This window comes from Acipenser ruthenus, chromosome 9, assembly GCF_902713425.1.
Source record: "Acipenser ruthenus chromosome 9, fAciRut3.2 maternal haplotype, whole genome shotgun sequence".
Lineage (NCBI taxonomy): Eukaryota > Metazoa > Chordata > Actinopteri > Acipenseriformes > Acipenseridae > Acipenser > Acipenser ruthenus.
The window spans coordinates 3,616,420-3,634,975 of NC_081197.1; the positions used below are offsets into that span (position 1 = coordinate 3,616,420).

The window sequence follows — 18,556 nt, forward strand, 5'->3', positions numbered from 1 at the left end:
CTGACCTTGATAAACATTTTTACGATCGCCATCCCAAGAATGTTGACAGGGAGCGTTCCTTCGTGCTAATATTAATCGGGACAAGCCAGTTGGGCAAAGGGCTTGGTTTACAGCTCTGTTTGTAGGGCATACCGGCTGTGCTGTTTTAAAAAAAAAAAAAAAAATTCTGAAGCTACTGCAGTCTCAAATCAGAGCAGGGTTTGTGTGGAGTTTGGCACTGGTCTGCCTTTAATTCCATGACCTTAGCAGTATGGTATGCAAGGTTGGGGTCCATTCTTGTTGTTCAATTCCAATTCCTTTTTAAAATTGATTTCCATTCCCTTTTAATCAGTTCCAACACATCATTGATCAAAATTGCAATTAGCAGTATTCTATTAAAATGTGCTTCTCCCAGTGGCAACAAATTACTTAAACTGAAGTCCCTGTTTTTGTGTGTGTGTGTGTGTGTGTGTGTGTGTGTGTGTGTCATCCTCTTGGCGACTCCGGCCTCTTCCTGACCGCCTTGGCTGGGCAGTGCCTTCACGAGCACCGTCTTGGAGTGGAAGGGTTTCATGCAGTAGTTCTCTCCATGGAGCGGACGCTCTCCTCCTTGCTGTCCACACACCTCTGTATGGCTATGGCCTCGCAGTAGCCTCGAGCCGCGTCACAGCTGCACACATCAACGCAAGAAACAGCGTCAGGGCTCTCCTTGTCACAAACCCGACTGGACTTTGCACTGCAGTGCCATCACCTTGATTACAGTACACCTGTAGGGACTTGGGACCTTAGAGTTGCCAGCTCCACTTCAGGAGAATTTCCCCTGTGTTTCAGAGATGCTGGACCTTCAGTATTGTTGAGTCGTCTGAATAACGAGACAAACCGCCGCAGTTCAGACAAGGGGTGGAGCGACTTGGTGTAATGCAATGCCTGTCGATAAGAGGTGTAGCGGTTCTTTACAGCCTGGTCCCACTAGGTACCTGAGTGATTCTGAACCGGATTCAGTCCTTTCTATAATTTTCTTTGGGTGTATCTTTTCAAGGTTACCTCTGCATTTTGTAGGGCAAGTGTACGGTGCAGCATGCAAAGGCCTCCTCCGTACAGAACGAGATCCAAAGGGCTTGGCTGTTCCTGTGTGAAACCTTTGTTTGTGCAGCTACTGTGACTGACAGTTTAAAGCGTCTGGTTATTGCCTTCTCTGCATAAGGAGCCAGGGCACGGCTTTAACAGCCCTGGTTAAGTGATTTTACAGCTATTTATTGCCATGCAATCTGCTGATTTGAAAACATTTGTATAACAGTAAGAAAAGAGACCTGCATACGATCAGTGCGAAACTAATGGGATTAGAAGGGTAAGCAAAAATGTGTTTTGAAGCTGGTTAAGTAATTTTTGTACTCAATTTAAGATGGAGATATTGCTGCTTTGCACACACCAGATATCAAAATATTTAGCCCTGTGTGTGAGAACAATTGGCTCGTTGTGCTCTTGCAAGGAGTAAATGGCACGGGTCAAGCATACCGTTTTGACTCCATGCTTTAAGATGGCAATGAGATCAAACTGTTCCTGCAGACGTCTCCAGGGTTTGCTTCGGGGTTGTAAGCTTGTTAATGGGGTGGTAGCTGCTTCTGCTGCTGCTGTGGCACACTTTGCAAATTCTATGAACAGAGGGGTGGCCGCACCTTGGGCCCCTGAGAGCCACTGTTCTTAACCCTTTGCAGTCCATTTATTAATTGCGCGTCAGGCACGTCAGGTCTAATTAATTTTCACACGCGCAGTTAATTTTAGATGCGCTGTTTAAAAGTATTTTTTTCCACAGTCAAACGGGTTTAAATGGCCCTGCATATCAACAAAGCACTCACTAGGCATCTCCAGCCCCGCCCCACCCTTTAGTTCGCTATCGCTTTCACCTATGTAAGAAATAAATAATAATAAAAATAATAGTCGTACATACCGATCAATCATCTCCTGATCACTCGTTTTATCACCAAACTCCTCAATAATGCGATCCAAGTCATTATTTTATTACTATAACATCTCAAAAAAGCTCTGCAAATGTCCGTATTCTCTGTGCGCTGATTCACAGGCAGCCAGCTTGTTTACTTACGACCGCCCCGTTATCTGATACCAGGGCCATGTATGACTATTCATGAGATACGCCTTTTTTTTTTTTTTTCGACAAAGGACCTGAGAGGAATAATTGCAATGTCGGACCCATGGACCGCAAAGGGTTAATCAGGGTGACGCCAAGCTAGGAGCCCCTCTGCTCCATGCTAGCTGGCTGTTGACTGATCTACTAATAGTTTCGACACATCTCCCATATGACATGCGCTGGCCGCATCTCGGATAATCATGTTAAACTAGGTGTTTATGTATCATAAAGTTGTTGAAAAGCCCCAGCTGTTGCCCTGGCATCCCCACTGCAGCGGTATTATCAATGGTGAAAGGTCTGACTTCACTCGGAAAAGATCAAAGAATTTATAGAACTAGAAGAAGGAAAATTGGCTGTAAATTGTTTTCTGGTCTTCAAGGGCTCTGCTCGTTACTGTACTTGCTGAAATGGGCTCTGACTAGGGTTGTTTGTTTTCCTGCAAGAACATATTGTGTGATTGGCAAGCTGCAAAAATATACGGCAAACATTTCAAAAGACTAATCATTGTTTTGGAGGGAGTGAAGCAGTGGCAAGCTGGTTTCAGGTATGAAGGAAACCAATATCCCAGCAGCTCAACATCTCCAGGGAATACAAATGAAAATAAAATAGTACAATTTTCTGACCCCCATTTGAATAATGCTCTTATGAAAGCGATGACACTGTAACATTTTTACTGGTCTTTATATGAATATGAATATGAAGACGCAGAGAGCAATTTCACTCAAATATTTCTTTACCAGTTTTTGTGTTTTCTGCGTGTCGACAAGAGCCACTCTCTTATGAAGAGGCTTTCACAGTAGACTGAACTATGGAAGAAAGAAACGGCACAGAATTAAACCCCTTTTTGTTTATAAGTTGGTTTAGAGTATAAAACCATTTTCAGCACAGTGCTGGAGTCATTTCTGTCTTGTATTTGTAAACAAAATGAGATGAGAGACCCGAGCAGGAGTTTGATTTGTGACCAGTGCTAATCCTCAACAGCACCAGTTATGCAAGGTTACATTTCCAACTTGTTCTGAAGGATCTTTCTTTACAAACACATTCACATCAGGCGCAGTATTAGCCTCTTAAAACTTCAAAAGAGCCGCCACGCTGCTGAAACGGAGCACTTGCAGCTTGCTACGATTACAATAAATAGATAATTAAATCTGGAAATGAGAGAACAGCCAGTAATTGCTTTGAGCTGCCCCTTCGGGGTTGAGCCAAGAGCTGCTCGTGAAAAGAAAGGTTCTGTTTTTTAAATCCTATCCTAGCCACTGATTTGCTGGGTGGGACTGAGAACACACCAAGCTGTACCAAAAAGCATTGAGCTGGGATCCGCAAGACAAGTTTAAGTGCTTCAGAAAGTTATGATGACATGAAAACAGTATTTGTGTTTGATCTTCTAACTTCAGAAAACAGTATTTGTGTTTGATCTTCTAACTTCAGACCAGGTGAGACTGTCTCTTGTGGAAAGAGGTTATTGTGCCTCGCACGCTGGGTGACCAATTCATTTGTGTGTTCTCAAGAGCACTTTGTGGTGAGAGACTCGAGGGACTTCTCAATAAATATTGAATAAACTTTTCTCCACTGTTGTGGGTTTCTTTACCAACAGCCTAGAAAGGGTTCATACATAACAAAAGTGCTTAATCTGTCAAAACTGATTCTGCCGTTACTAGCTTTCAGTTAAACACAACAATGGGAGTTTAGTGGGGCGGCTTCAGAGTTTAACATATAGCAATGGAAGGGCATTCTTTAGAACAAGTTACTGACAGTATCAGAATCTTGGGGTTTATGAAGTCTGTCTGTGAAACGAGACTGCCATTGCATAGCAGTTTGGTCCATTCCTGGTTTTACTAAGACATAGCTGAGCTTGTTACTTGTATACTGTGTCTAATCAAGCTCATAGTAAAACCTATAGGTGAAACTGCTATGCAAAAGGAATCTTATTTCCATCCTCGTACTCCCATTTTCCCATATTCTATAACGAGATAAACTTGTATAATGGCAGCAGTGAAGTTGGGATTTATTTATATTGGACTCATTAAATTACCTGGGTAACAATTGTTATAATGCACCAACATCAGTAACGCTTCCTTCCAAGCCAAAACACTGTTTGCCTCTCCTAATGACCCCCCGCCCCCCCCCCCCCGTGCCTGTTTCAAATTACAGCTTGCCCTTCTGCGGGTTTTTTAAAAGGAGACAAGCCTGTCATTAAACCATCAAGCTGATCCTCTGCTCCGCTATGTCCTTGAATCCACCTCCTGGTTTGAAGTGAAGAATGAGAAGCCCTCTAAGTCGCCCTACTGTCAGCTCGCGCAGCTGACAGGAAACTGAGCCCATGCTTGGCCTCCTTCTCCGCGGGTGCCAGAGACACGCAGGAACCCCGGGGGTGCCACTTGCAGCCTTATTTAAATGTGGATGTATAGTTCTTTTTTTTTTTTTTCTTGTTTGCAGTGTACTGTAATTCTTAAATTACCACTGCCCCCTTAGTCACAACAGATGGGACAGAGGGACCTTGGCAGCTTTACAGCTTGTCAATGCATGCTTTATTTTAGCGGTGTGCCCTGTGTGAGGTAACATTGTAAGATAGCTGATAGCTGATTTTCAGTATGTGCTGTGTGGGGAAATCTCAAACCAGCCACTTTGACCAGTGCTTAGTGGTGACTGCTGCTGCTTCTGCCGAACCACAAAATCAGTGTAAAAAGAAAGATGGAAGCTACAGTAACTGATCCACGAGCAAGCAGTGCTGTGTCCTTCTTTAACGGAAGCGTACAGTAGTTGACATCTGTGCGCTGCTGAAATTGCTTGCTTGTGGTGGCAGGGGCTAGAATACGCAAGTGTAGGGAGGCATGATGAGTTGGTTTAATGAGCTGGTTGACTGCATGTTCTGCATGGGGTGTTCTGGTGTCTGGCAGCTATCTGCACTGATCCCGATACAGTATCTTCCAAAGACGATGATCCCTGTAGAACCTGCCTGTTGCATCAGAAAACGCCTAAATGTGATCCATGCAGTTTAGATGAATATGTACTTCTTTCTCAGGCTTCTGCTCAACCAGTGTTCTTGTACGCCCACCCGTCACCCTTTTAACTGCACCAGATTCTTTGGCTGCAGTCGGACTGCTCCACTTTCAGGGAGGTTGCAACCTTCTTCAGCAGCTGTCTGTCCTGTCATAATATTGGCTTGTTCTTGGGGGTGGTGAGGTCAGAGGTAAATGAAAACTGTGACTAACTCGAGACGGATGGATGTCAAGGTTAGGGGGGGGTGGAGGAGGAAGAGAAATCTAATTAGACAGGGGGAGCAATTAATTCAATCACTTCTGTCACGACTACTCCTATCTTTTTATTTATTTTATTACTGTAATTTGGAAACACCTGGATCTAATCTCGCTCTCGCTCTCTCGCTCGCTCGCTCGCTCTCGCTCGCTCTTTCTCTCTCTTGTCATCTTCTTAAATCAAATGTTTCATATGACAATTAGGAACATTTAAAGCTGTGTTGAGTGCCAATAAATTGCTTTCAAATTAGTCTTACAAGATTCTGACAGACTGTAATAACAAGAGCTGAAATCCGCAACTGGCCTGAGTTAATTGTTAAGGCATTTCTTTTGCTTCGGCATTATGAATTTTTGTCCAAGTTTAGAATCTCTCACTGGCACCAAAGTGCACCCGGGGGGACTTGGAAACTCTGTAAACCTGCTGCGTTGAACAGATTAAACGTTTGCATCTTCTGTGTCAACGGCCAGGTACATCCTTCCTTTGAAAAAGTTCCGGTCTTCATACTCTTTTGAAGTTTTACTTTGATTACCTAATCCAGTCGGTTACAGTGATTTACAATACGTCGCAGTACCATCAATCATTAAACGTTTAAAAAAAAAAAAAAAAAAAAGTGAATCAATGCAAATTCACATTAGACAGGATATTTTAGGTTAATACTTTGCTGTTTAAACAGGGAACCACAGCAGTAGAGCAGTAGATCCTTTTCCAGCAGCTGGAGGTGCAGTAGACGCACAGTACATGTCTAAGTCTGCTGTCATGGGTCACGGGGTGCTGTCACTGATTCCTACTGCAAGCTTCAATTCAGATCAATAATATCCTTTTTTTTATTTGGCTGTGGACATGTATAACAAAGCAGTCTTATAATGCAGATTGGTATCTCTAGTGTATAACAGGGCAGTATTACTCTTTGTATCACAAGCGTGGGGGTAGCGAGTGTGGGGTACATTTTTGCTAATGCAGAATAGTAGCTTTTAACAGGATCTTCTGCCTCCCAGTCCTCCGTGTTAACAGCTACACCACACTTTCTTCTCATGACCTTGGGCAGTGCTCACATTAAGCCGTCCCCTTAAGGATTCTTAATAGAGGGGCTTCACTAATTAGCCAAATAAGCTGGGCACTTTTTTCCCCTCCTCCAAGCCATCCCAAAACAATTTAGCACCTCATAAAACAGCAGCAGCAGCCCTGCTCGCGTTTCACTGGAGAATGATACCCCTTCTAAAATAGCAGCCCGATGGCCTTGGTACTCCGTGCCTTGCAGCGCCTGTGCGTTGAGCTGGAAGTGCGTTCGCTCCGTCAATTGCTGTTGACAAGACGTCGTGCCGCTCGTCTCGGCTTGCACCGGCCCAGCTTAACACAGTTATTTATGTGTGACATCTCCCACCTGTCGGGACGGCTCTCCGTTAGAGGTCACACTTTGGTGCCTTTTGGTCTGCCTTCAGCGGCTGAGGAGCAAGCCTGCCACTGTTCACTCCCCCTCCCCCACTACCACAGGCTTCATGTGACACCAGGACACATGTTTGCAGCTAGAAGAACACGCTCTGATTGGTTATTGTCTCCCTGCGGCTTCAAGTCCCAGGCACGAGTCCATGGGTAATGTCAATTGTGGGGCCAAAACACTCCACTGAATTATTGGCAGCAAGTGCCTTTTGAAGTTTGGCAACTGCAGAGGCATTGTCCTTGGAGTTCCTTGCACCCTGCTCAGTGTTGTGGCAGGTGTTCATATTATAATTGTTTTTTTGTTTTTTTTTAATTCTTGTGTCTGCAGCTTCATCTTACAATGCAGTTTAAAACACGACTGAGATGACCCCCACTGTGTACATAAGCAGTTTTAAGAAGAAAGGGGTGGCACTATTGGAAACGATAGCATGGCCTTTTTGTTGCTGCCAGTTTTATACTAGTTGGATGTTTTTTATGGTTTTTTCAACTTCACATTTTTAAGTGGCTGTACTGCCACGGTTCATTTTTGTTTTTTTTAGTATCAGGCAAACTCCTTTATGACAAATTATATTGGCAGAAAATAATAGAACCTGTTTAAACTCAAATACTTACAATGGAGGTCTGGTGGAAGAGAGAGCGCGACTAACTTTGAAATGTTTCTCAAGTAAATAAAAGCAGAGCATTTAAATAGTCAAAGTTGCCACTCAATTTACATTTGTTCAGACAAAAATGTACCAGTCATTGTTAAACTGTGCTTATACTACAGTATTACCAGATTCCTGGGCAGCATTCAATTAGACTGGGCAATGCAGAGTGTCCAGCTCTGTGCTTGTATTACTGAAGAAAGCACAAAGCTTCTGAAGCTGTCCTTATTGATTGACTGACTTTTTTGGAAGCTCTGTGTCAGGGTTCAAGCAGTTTTCCATCGGCAGAAAGAAAGATTGACTGCTCTTGTGTGTCTTAGAAAAAGGAAAATTGGTCTCCAAGGTGCAAACTTCTTGACTATTTGTGCCTGTATTTCCTTCCCTGCTCTCAGGCTGGGTTACCTGCCAGCTGCTGTGTGGAGCTTCTATAAAACTGTGAGATCCGGACCTGGATCACTTCGAAGGGCATCCATAAAAATAGAAATACAGTTAAGTAACTGTTCAAGGGTAATAGCAGTGTGTTCGGGGGTTTGTTACATCTGACTATCTACTGCCAGTGGAAGTAATCTGTGTTTCACGTCCACCAGGGTACGGTTTGTATGTCCAGGGCAGTGCTGGCTGTGGATATCGCACAACCTTCCATCCTCATCCATTCTGGTCTCGACTTGCCCTCAAAATACACCGTTTAACCTTTTAAGCTTGATTAAAAATCAGAAGCGAGAAGTAACAAATTATTCCAGTGCATTAATTTTACTTAAGAGAAGTTCTTCAGTGTACAGTACCCCCGAAGAAGGCACTAGCTAAAAAGTTTTACTCGGCCGAGTTTCTTAGTTTTCACTTTTGATTGAGCGTTTTGGCTGCTTTCTGTATGGCACCTGGTTAATTGTCGGGTGGCAGAGTGGCTCGGAGACTGGACTAGCTGGACAGCTGCTCTGTGGATCTCCCTACCGGGACAGAACAGGAAGGTTGAATGCTTTTGCTTCTCTTAATAGCATCAGTGGTGTTGATGGCTTGTGCCTAAAAGTTAAGATCATACGACTAGTAGTTGAAAGTCATTGCAGTGTGTGATGCTTGGTGAGTGAGCATGAGAAGTCCAATGTGAAGCAGTGCTGCATGGTTACAAGGTAATGTTCAGAAACTCTTCTCCTGGTTTGGGGAAGGCACCTCTGGGGTTAGAAACCTGAGCTAATGAGAGCTGACGCTTCAGCTGTGCGGCTATTAAAAGCCATGTGGAAGCTGTCCACTTAAAGCAAGTCTTCACAGCCTAACACTCCTTCCAGATAGAGAACGCATTTTAATTAAAAGTTCCCGGCTGGGGTAAGCTGATGCTTCCCCTGTCGATGCACCTTGTTAAGGGGTGTTTTATAAAAACAAAGGGGTCGTTAAGGTCCAGGTCTAATTGCAGGACAGATCACAGGCCGCTTTTTCCTGTTTTAATTTTAGTTTAATCACAGTGTAAACGCACACGCTTGTCTTAAGTGAGCGAGTGTCAGGGCTTGCATATCTGTCTGTTTTTCAGTAATCCTTTATATATGTATATGTGTATGCATATATATTCTTCTGTGTTCAGGCCCGTTTAACCCGTAAAGTGCCGTTGTCCTCATTTGAGGACAGGCTACTTTTGTAATTTCTTTGGAGCATTTAACGCATCTACTTGTTATTTAAATGTTCTCTTTAACTATATTGTCATGGTAACGTACTCTCATTATGTTAACTGCCAAAAATAAGTCTAAATGTAATGTTTCAAATTACATAAATACAGCTTGTGTTATGATTTTAAAAGATATATATACCCAGTATATATTTTGATACTTAATGGGTTAAAGCAGGCAAATATTATAGTCATGTGAGCCTGAAACTCAAGTGAAGTCCAGTTTCTTTTTAATAAGTAATATTTGTAAAACTTGGGGGGGTATCCCATATTTTAGTAGAAGGGGGAGGAGGGCAGTGTATCTTCAGTTATCACATTGTTTAGAAGCGTTTCAGCTGATCTCACCAGGAGGAACGTGTGCTCCTGCATGATGGCAATACGTTGTTCATGGGTTCAAACATTTGTTTCTACCTCTGGTTCCAGAGTAGTAGCCCTTCACTCTGAAGAGGTTGTTTGACTTCTTAATAACCCTGTAATTGAACACCTTTGAATTAATATGAGCGACTGGCTAGCTTGAGTTGAGTGGAGTTTTTAAACCCAGTCTTTTTTATTTTTTGTTCTATCCTTAAAAAAAAAAAAAAAAATCTCCACTAATCCATCTGTGGCACATGTGGCTAACCCATTTCATTGTAACAGCTGCAGCACCAGAGCTGTAGAAAGCAGTGCTGGAGAAAACCCCAGATATACTGTATGACGGGCAGCAGGGCAGGTGGTGTTCCTGTCACAAAACCACACCTTATTAGCATCATTAACCTCTATTTAGGCTCTGCTTCTGTAGGAATTTTGAGTTCCATTCTCTTTGTCAGTTGTAACCCTCTTACCCAATTATCCTGCATTTAAAAGAAAACCACAGAGACGCTAAGTGTTGAATTACTCAATAGATTCGCTAATTAAACTCTTTCTTTTTTCTTTTTATCTGCTGCGATGTTTGAACAATTATTTAACAGCTGTACTTTGTTAAGCTTGCAAAGAAAAAAAAAAAAGAATCGCTGCAAAGTTTATTTATCAAGGCTGCAGGGTTTTATTTCTGCAGCGTTTTGAAATTCCTGCTGCTAATTGTTGAATGTGCCGGGGGTCGGTGTGAAAGAGGATGGGGGTTTCAGGGTTAATGAGTTACTGCAGGCTTCCTAGCCTCTGTTCTGTAACAGTTCTCACATTAAGCTGATGTTCTGTCCGTGTCCGTGGGACTTGAATGCTGCATCCTGTCAGTGGGCTTTCTGTGATTACCCACAATCCCATGCAGTCTTTGAGGAGCACTTTTGACGTACAGCTCTGGCCATAGGGTTTGCATCACCCTTTTATATGGAATGAACTGATTTTGTTACCTAAAGTCGAATGAAACCTGCTGAGTAATGTTACGTTAACATCAAATTACACACCGCTTTGTAGTTCTCCATATACTCACAAATTGAAAAATATGACATTTCGAAATCTAAAATGAACTACTGTACTACTTATGGCTTCTGGTAGACTTTTGCAATATCATTTGTAGGTTCTTTTAATTGCATGGTGTTAAATAAAATATCTCAATTATGTTCATATATAAAATAGGTTTGGTCATAGCTGTGCTTTGTGTGGGCCAGTTTTTTTCTTTATTTTTTCTTTTCAAATTAAATTGTCAAATAGATGGCATAGGAACAGACTGTTTTTAAATTGTTTCCTGTTGTATTCTTTTCACATTTAGTTAATGAACCGAAGTGTCAAATTCATATTGAGGTGAAGCTGGTGTTATTTAGCATTATACTGTATGATCCCCTAACTCCAGAACACTAAGTGTAAAGTGGACATTAAGGTGCTCCTTGCAGTGTTAATGGAGCTCCTGTCTGTCTGGATATACAGATATTATATTAAATACACAGTTTATTTTGTATGCTAATGTGAAATCCATGTTCTTTTCCAGATCCTGATGCACACCAAAGAGCTGGTCCAGAAGGTAATACTTCTGAGCGTGCTTTATTTAAAGCAATGGCTTCAACCTGATTTAGCAATCTCCCAGCCAACATGCCCTTCTGGGCAGCATAAAACAGAGTGCTCTCCGTGGCTGCACTTGAACAGACTGGATGATCTTACAATACAATACAATACAATTCACATTTCTATAGCATCTTTCATCACAAGGATCCCAAAGTCTCTCTCTCTCTCTCTCTCTCTCTCTCTCTCTCTCTCTCTCTCTCTCTCTCTCTCTCTCTCTCTCTCTCTCTCTCTCTCTCTCTCTCTCTCTTTCTCTCTCTTTCTCTCTTTCTCTCTCTCTCTCTCTCTCTCTCACACACACACTCTTACACAAAAAAGAACAGTGAAACCATTGAATAAAACAAATAGAGGCAGAAGCATGCAGTTTTGATTGTAAAATAGGAAAAATAAGATTTAAAAAGCTATTTTGTAAAAATACATTTTCAGTCTTGATATGAAAACAGTAAGAGCCCCAGCTTTTCCGACAGAAGGTGGCAGAGCATTCCGTAATGTAGTTCGAGACCTGATTTTCACTTCTTTGCTTGGTTGTGAGTGGATATTTACAGTGCTGTGCTTTCCTTTTCCTTGTCCTTCCCTTGTTTTTAGATGAACCTGGAAGTCATATACGGAGACACCGATTCCATCATGATCAATACTAACTGTGCTAATCTGGAGGAGGTTTTTAAACTGGGGAACAAGGTAATGCTTCTGCAAACTCTCTGATCTGCATGCAGGGCCACCATGTCAAATACATCTCTTTCTCTACTGGGTGTTTGTAAGAGATTATCTTCTGAGTGAGCTGGACCCCCTCTGTGAAGTTCAGTGCTTGGTGCAGGAGACCTCTTTCCTCTGCTTCCCGGATGGAGTGTACTGAAGAACCCTGCAGTTGATTACAGTGTGGGTTAGCAGCGTGCTCCACTTATCCTCACCAGACACCGACAGGGTCACAGTGGAGCAGAGCTGCACTCTGCAGGGATATAAACAAGATTCCAGGTTTTACTAGAAGCTTGATTAGCCACAATGTGTATAGGTAACAAGCTCAGGTGTGTCTTGTTGGATCCTAGTAAAACCACGAATGGATCAAACCGCTATGCAGCGGAGGTCTTGCCAAACCAAAAAAACAACTCCTGACATTTATTTTAAGGGGCATGTAAGAAAAAAATAATTAAATAGCTTTGAAAATCTTGCCTTTCTTATTTTTTTTTTAGAGTTAAATATCCAACAGAATTTGATATCTGGTAGGCTGTTTCCTCCGATAGTAACTGTACCTGTGCTTATCACATTCAGGATAACATACAAATACAATGCTGTAATGAAACCAAATTTGCAGACCTACAGTACAGCATCCAGGTTCAGAAAAGTGGTTCCTTTTGGGTTAAGTTTTTAATGCTGGTGCAGCATTGCTTTGCTGCAGGTAAAAAGGTAAACTTGTGTTCCAGTTATCTTAAAGGTTAAAGACATACTGGCTTGCCTCCCAGTTGCTCTGTGTGTGTGTATATGTATGCATGCTTAAGTATTTGGATTGTGTGTCCCACAAGCACCCAGTGGGTTACGTCTCTGTAATGGTTTCTATAAAACCACCTTAATATCAAACATTTATCACCTGTCATTACTGATACCCTGACAAGGCTGCCATGAAAGTTTGTTTGCAGGTCGCACTGAATTTCATGCTAATTTGAAATAAGCCGTTGCACGGGGAAGCTTTCTGCACTCAGTTGCTTCATTAATCTGAGCCAGCAGCTGAGCAAAATACATTAAGCAGAGACAGGAAATAATGGCATGATTTATAAATCAATCACATTCACAACATGCACCGCGAGCCTAGAATAAGGGAACAACTTTACACTGTATTTAACAGGTCCTTCCTAACAGGATTTCTTAACACTTGCATGCCGACTGTCCTAAAAGAGTTTGTACCCTTATATTCTCATGGTTTCTGTTTCTCATGGTAAAAGCATAGTAAAGCCCAGCATGGTTTGTTTCTCATGGTAAAAGCATAGTAAAGCCCAGAGAGGCAAGGTAAAGCATATTAAACATGGCAAACCATCGTAAACTATGGTAAATGTGTAGTATAAACATATATGGGTAAAAGCCATGTTAAATACCAGATGTTTATTTCCAGTAAATCTTATCTGTAACTGTGGCAATGTGCCCCGCCCCTGTGTGCATTTGTGTGTTACATGTTGTATGTTGCATGTGTTAATGTTGGTGTATAGATATGGCTGCACGGGATATAAATGGGTGTGTGCAGCACGTGTTATTTAAAATGTATAATTGTATTTAAGCACGAGGATTGCACATCGCTTCACGTGCATTTAAAGTATTTAATATGTGAGCACGAGGTTGCACATAATTTGATTCACGTGCTGGGATTCAAGTGAATAATTAATTAGTAATTGAATCCCGGCACAACAGTATATATAGATGCACGTTTCATTCCCTCGGGGTGGTGTGTTCGGTGAGTGGAGAACGGGAGAGAGAAGGAGAAATAAAAAGATAACAATTGCTATTGCGTGCTGGTAGGACCAGCACGATACTTGTTTGTTTATTTAAACTCATCGTGTTTGTGTGTCTGTCCGTCCACCGTTTGTTAATGTTAGTCCGTTTTGTTTGTCTATTTATTTTGGCGTAAAGTGCCGTGTCCTGTCTTCTGTTTGTTTAAACCTTTTATTTATAATAAACCGCGCAACAGTGCTTTCATTCATTATTTTCACTCGCAGTGCTGTGTGTTCATTTCTGGTCTGAGGTCATCACTAAAGCCAGCCTGTCACAGTAACACAGTTGTGTATAATGAAGAGACTTGTGCTTTGCTTTGTTATTGTGTTTTAAGTCACACATGAGAGAAATCAACTCATCCCCTGTTAAGGATTTCATCAAAACTCCAGTCCATTGTATCTTGTGTACAGATGTCATCCTGCGCACAGAACACACGACAGAAATCTGAAGTAAAAAAATAAAAAATAAACTTTCAATGTAACTGTTGTCCAGGTTAAGAGTGAGGTGAATAAGCTGTACAAGCTCTTGGAGATCGACGTTGATGGGGTCTTCAAGTCTCTGTTGCTGCTCAAGAAAAAGAAGTACGCAGCCCTGACAGTAGAGCCCACGGGGGACGGCAGGTACACCACCAAGCAGGAGCTGAAGGGGCTTGATATCGTCAGGAGAGATTGGTGCGACCTCGCCAAGGAGGGTGGAAAGTGAGTATCCTGGTGCTGGATCACGCAACGGAACACATGCACTGCTGTCGAAGACACAGCTCCTCTTGTAGCTCCTTCACAGTTTTGTACTCCCATATGTAACGGGACGAAGGCAGGGCATGAACCGGAGACCACGCGCACAGACAGACCGCAAGAGCATCTTAACCGCTATGCAAAAGAGCCAGGCTCGCCTGCATTCATGCTTGTAGAGCTTGACTTGTACCGTACATTAATGACTTATTGCACATTGGTATAACTGCACATGCAGCATTCACTGGACTGATACATGTGTAGTGTACATAAGCTAGAGGAGACTAGACATATAAACAAAACTGATTGTGTAACGTGTACGGCAACAAGTAAATGGTACCAGATTTAACAAACAAAATTAAAAAAGCAACATTTGCACATTTTCAAAAAAGGCGTATAGCAAACAGAATTTAAATGAACAGCACAGTCCTATCTGAACTGCAGTCCTCATTTGTACCCTGCCTGTATTTATTTTAGTGGGATTTTAATTTAGAAAGCATGTGTGGTATATTTTATTTGCTTCTACATAGAATGGCTCTAGTTAAATATATTTAAGATCACTAGGCGTATGCTAAAATGTGTTTGGTTTTTTTAGATAGTATTTGCATGTTAGAAGTATTAAGCTGAGGGATTGTGAGGATGTTGCTAACTCAGTTTCCCCTCTTCGCCCCTCCACCCTTGCAGCTATGTCATTGCTCAGATCCTTTCGGATCAGCCCCGAGACACGATCGTGGAGAACATCCAGAAGAGGCTGATGGAGATCGGAGAGAGCGTTGTGAACGGCAGCACTCCCCTCAACATGTTTGAAATCAACAAGGTCAGCCTGTTTGCTCCGGGGTCTGTCTGTCTATGTCTGTCTGTGCCTGCCTGTCTGCCTGCCTGCCTGCCTGCTGCTCAGTAAAAAAGCAGCTGAGCTGCCAGTTTCTAGGTGGGTCAAACCTTTAATGTCATGTTTTTCTTCGTGTGACCCTCTAGGCCTTGACGAAGGACCCTCAGGATTACCCTGATAAGAAGAGCCTGCCCCACGTGCACGTGGCCCTGTGGATAAACTCACAGGGGGGTCACAAGGTGAAAGCCGGGGATACCATTTCATATGTCATCTGTCAGGTAAAGAAGTCTTCATGCTTCATGCCAGAGAGGCTGATCATCAGTGCTCTGGAAACGGGGCTGGCTGCTGAATTCTGTAGAGACTTTATGCTTGATAATAACTGCTTTACACCTCACCCTGTGTAAGCAGGAGCAAGAGGGTTAGAAGGCTACTGTACAAGTTCACAGTCGTGGTTCATAGATTCACATGGTGTTGAATCTTTACTGGACTAACAAGATCCTTTTAAGTTTTATTAAAATATTCTTTATATTGTGTCTGTAAAAAGCCCTAATAAATGCAAATCAGTTCCTGCATGCATTGTACATGCGAGTTGTTGTGATTTCCTCTCCTCGATATGAGGTAGAGGTAATAACATTTAAAATCCAAAGGTTTTCTTACACTCCCTGGTGAATACAAGTGACGGGTGGCGGTCCGGTGCAGGAGAGTCCCCTCAGTGATGGTGCTGTGGTTCTGTGCCTGCAGGACGGCTCCAATCTGAGTGCGAGTCAGAGAGCCTACGCCGTGGAGCAGCTCCAGAAGCAGGAGGGCCTGAGCATCGACACGCACTACTACCTGTCCCAGCAGGTCCACCCTGTGGTGTCCCGAATCTGTGAGCCCATCGAGGGCATCGACGCCATCCTCATCGCTACGTGGCTGGGTGAGTCCTGTGGGCAGCAAGGCACAGCGCCTACTTCCAGTAAAGAAAGATATAGTTATAGAGACTTGTACCTACATATATATATATCTCGGAATATCACCTACTTCCTCGTCGCAACGTGGCTGGGTGAGTACTGTGTGCAGCAAGGCTTTCATGGATTTCAGACTTTTCTTGTGCATTTTGTAGAAGAAAAAAAACTTTTGTAATATTACTCCTTTTCTTCTGGCCTAAAACGGTGCACATGCAGTTTTTGAGTTGAATGATTTGCGATAGTGCGTGTTATTGTAGGGAGATCCTAGAATAGGAATCAGTCCCACAGAGAGAGTCTGTCCTGCTCATGACTGCTGCACTGGAGCTGCTTCGGGAGAGGGAACGGCATTAGCTTTCAAAGTGGCCCCGTCGATCCCTGGCTGATCCTCAGCTGTTCAAGTGGCCTTCAGTGCTGGAATCCCAGGCCCCTCGCAGAGACCGCTTTTGATTTGAACCTTTTTCAAATGAGTGACAGGCCAATATTTTGAAATTCTTTCATCCAATTAGCCAGTGTTTTCAAAACAAGGTTCCATCGAGCCTGTGAGGCTGCAGATTTGCTAATAGTGTCAAGAAGTCAACACGTCCATTGGGGCAGGTACAGAAAGAAGAGAGCCAGGTTGGTGTAGCTCGGAGAACAATGCTGGCATTCCCAATGGGGTTTACCATTCTTGCCCAGTTTCTTCCCTGAGGCTATTTTCATGTGTGGCTTAAATGACTAATGGTGCTTTTAATAACAGTACAGTTAGTAATTGGTTATGTATGGTGTTACCATATGACTCCATGTACATTAGGACAGTTGAGGATTTTCAACTCTCATTGCAATGCATTCTGGTACATTTTACCCATCTTTAGTACCTTTCACAGGAGGACTAAACTTACCAGAATGCATTGGGGTGTGAGTTAAAAAGCCTGAACTGTCCCAAATGGTCCTAGTGTTAATGGAGTCACATGAATTCAGTACAGTATATTCCAGAAAGACTAGTGTCTGTAGTGGCTGTCCTAATGAATCCCTTTTAAAGCCTTTCCATATTTACTGTGTTAAAATGGTTGTATGCAGTATTATTAAGGTTTGCCTAGTCCTTTTAATAGTCATCGACAAATAAGTTTGTCCCTAGGTGGCAGCACTTGATAGTGTTATCATCCGCGTGGATTGAAAATTAATAAAATGCAGAGCCCTCCACTTGGGAACCCTGGCCTGCCGTAGCCTTTGTGTGGGTATTCTGTGGTGGCATCATGTTTATGTGGCTTCTATAAACCCTTGGATTATTTCAGTGTGTTGTAACACTTTATTGTGGCCTTGCAGACTGCAGCATGGTGAGGGTGTTGCAGCCAGATTACACAGTGACTTGTTGGGTTGTTGCAGGGCCTGAGTGGAAAAGCGATGTTAATCATTTAGAGTTTAAACATTGTAAAAAATATGCAGGTCAAATCTAGGAGTCCGGGATGTAGAGTGTGTACACTGTCGGACAGTTGATTTCATTTTCGCAATTTCGTCAGTCTTCTTTTCCCATACAAGCTAAATGTTGTATGCATACAGTCTTATAAGCAGATGCAAGTTGCAGTAACGGTTGAAGGCTCGTCCTTATGATGGCTTTTCTGTTTGGTTTCAAACATTCCCAGTATGTTGTAGCTTTAAAAGTGCGTTTAATTTATCTTTTAAGAAATGTTAACATATACTAACTCCCCTGGCGTAATATGCCTGTCTTTGGATCCGTTTGCTGTGCAGCCCTGCACATCTTTGTACTGTTTCCATTTGATCTTTCACCTCGTGCCCCTATTTTATTTTGTTTTACACAAAAAAGGTAAACTATCTTATATTATTTTAGGTAAATATGTCTGGAAATAGTTAACTTAGAGTAAGTAGCGGGGTTCCGAAAAATAGTGGTACACGTCCACGCGTGTTGCTACAACTGTTTAAATAACGCACCTGTCATTTTTCTTTTTATTAACATCCTGACAACTTTTTACACTTAATAACTTTGAAGTTGGTTTCAAAGCTCTTTTCAGAATGTCCGCTGTAGTGCACTAGTGTAAGGATTATTGCCCACATTGTTAAACAGGTAACACAGCAATAATGATCAATGATGTGGTACAGAACAGAAAAGCCAGAGCACTTTTTATGATCTTTTTTTTTATGTCTCTTCCTGCAGTGATTTAGAGGACCGATCTCAAACCTCAGTGCACTAGAGCAGCCATTTTGGAAAGTGCTTTGAAACGGACTTTAAAGTTATAAGTGTAAAAAGTTGTAGCAACGCGTGGGGACCTGGAACGCTATATTTTTCGGAACCCTGTTTCCTACTCTATAATGTATGCTAGTAGAATTGAAAATAAGCAGCTCTGTTGCCAAGTTAAGCAGGGAGCTGTCCTCTGTCCTCTTTTGTTCTTCTGTGAGATAAAAGCCTGGTTGAAAGGAGACTGTGTTAAGTACGTTTTTGTAAGTGTTAAAATAATTAAGGCAGCCCCCCCTTGTGCTTTGTCAACACTGCTAAGTGATA

General features: G+C 42.4%; 1 protein-coding gene across 4 annotated transcripts in view; it reads left to right on the forward strand.

Annotated features, from left to right (window-relative positions):
• Positions 1-18,556, forward strand: part of LOC117406034 (DNA polymerase alpha catalytic subunit-like) — an 84,945-nt gene that overhangs the window by 23,551 nt on the left and 42,838 nt on the right. For all 4 annotated transcript variants that reach the window (XM_059030786.1, XM_034924008.2, XM_059030788.1 and 1 more), the window contains exons 27-32: positions 11,013-11,045; positions 11,669-11,761; positions 14,051-14,256; positions 14,971-15,103; positions 15,262-15,393; positions 15,857-16,031. In XM_059030786.1, coding sequence (XP_058886769.1) covers positions 11,013-11,045; positions 11,669-11,761; positions 14,051-14,256; positions 14,971-15,103; positions 15,262-15,393; positions 15,857-16,031 — 772 coding nt within the window. The remainder of the gene's footprint in view (positions 1-11,012; positions 11,046-11,668; positions 11,762-14,050; positions 14,257-14,970; positions 15,104-15,261; positions 15,394-15,856; positions 16,032-18,556) is intronic.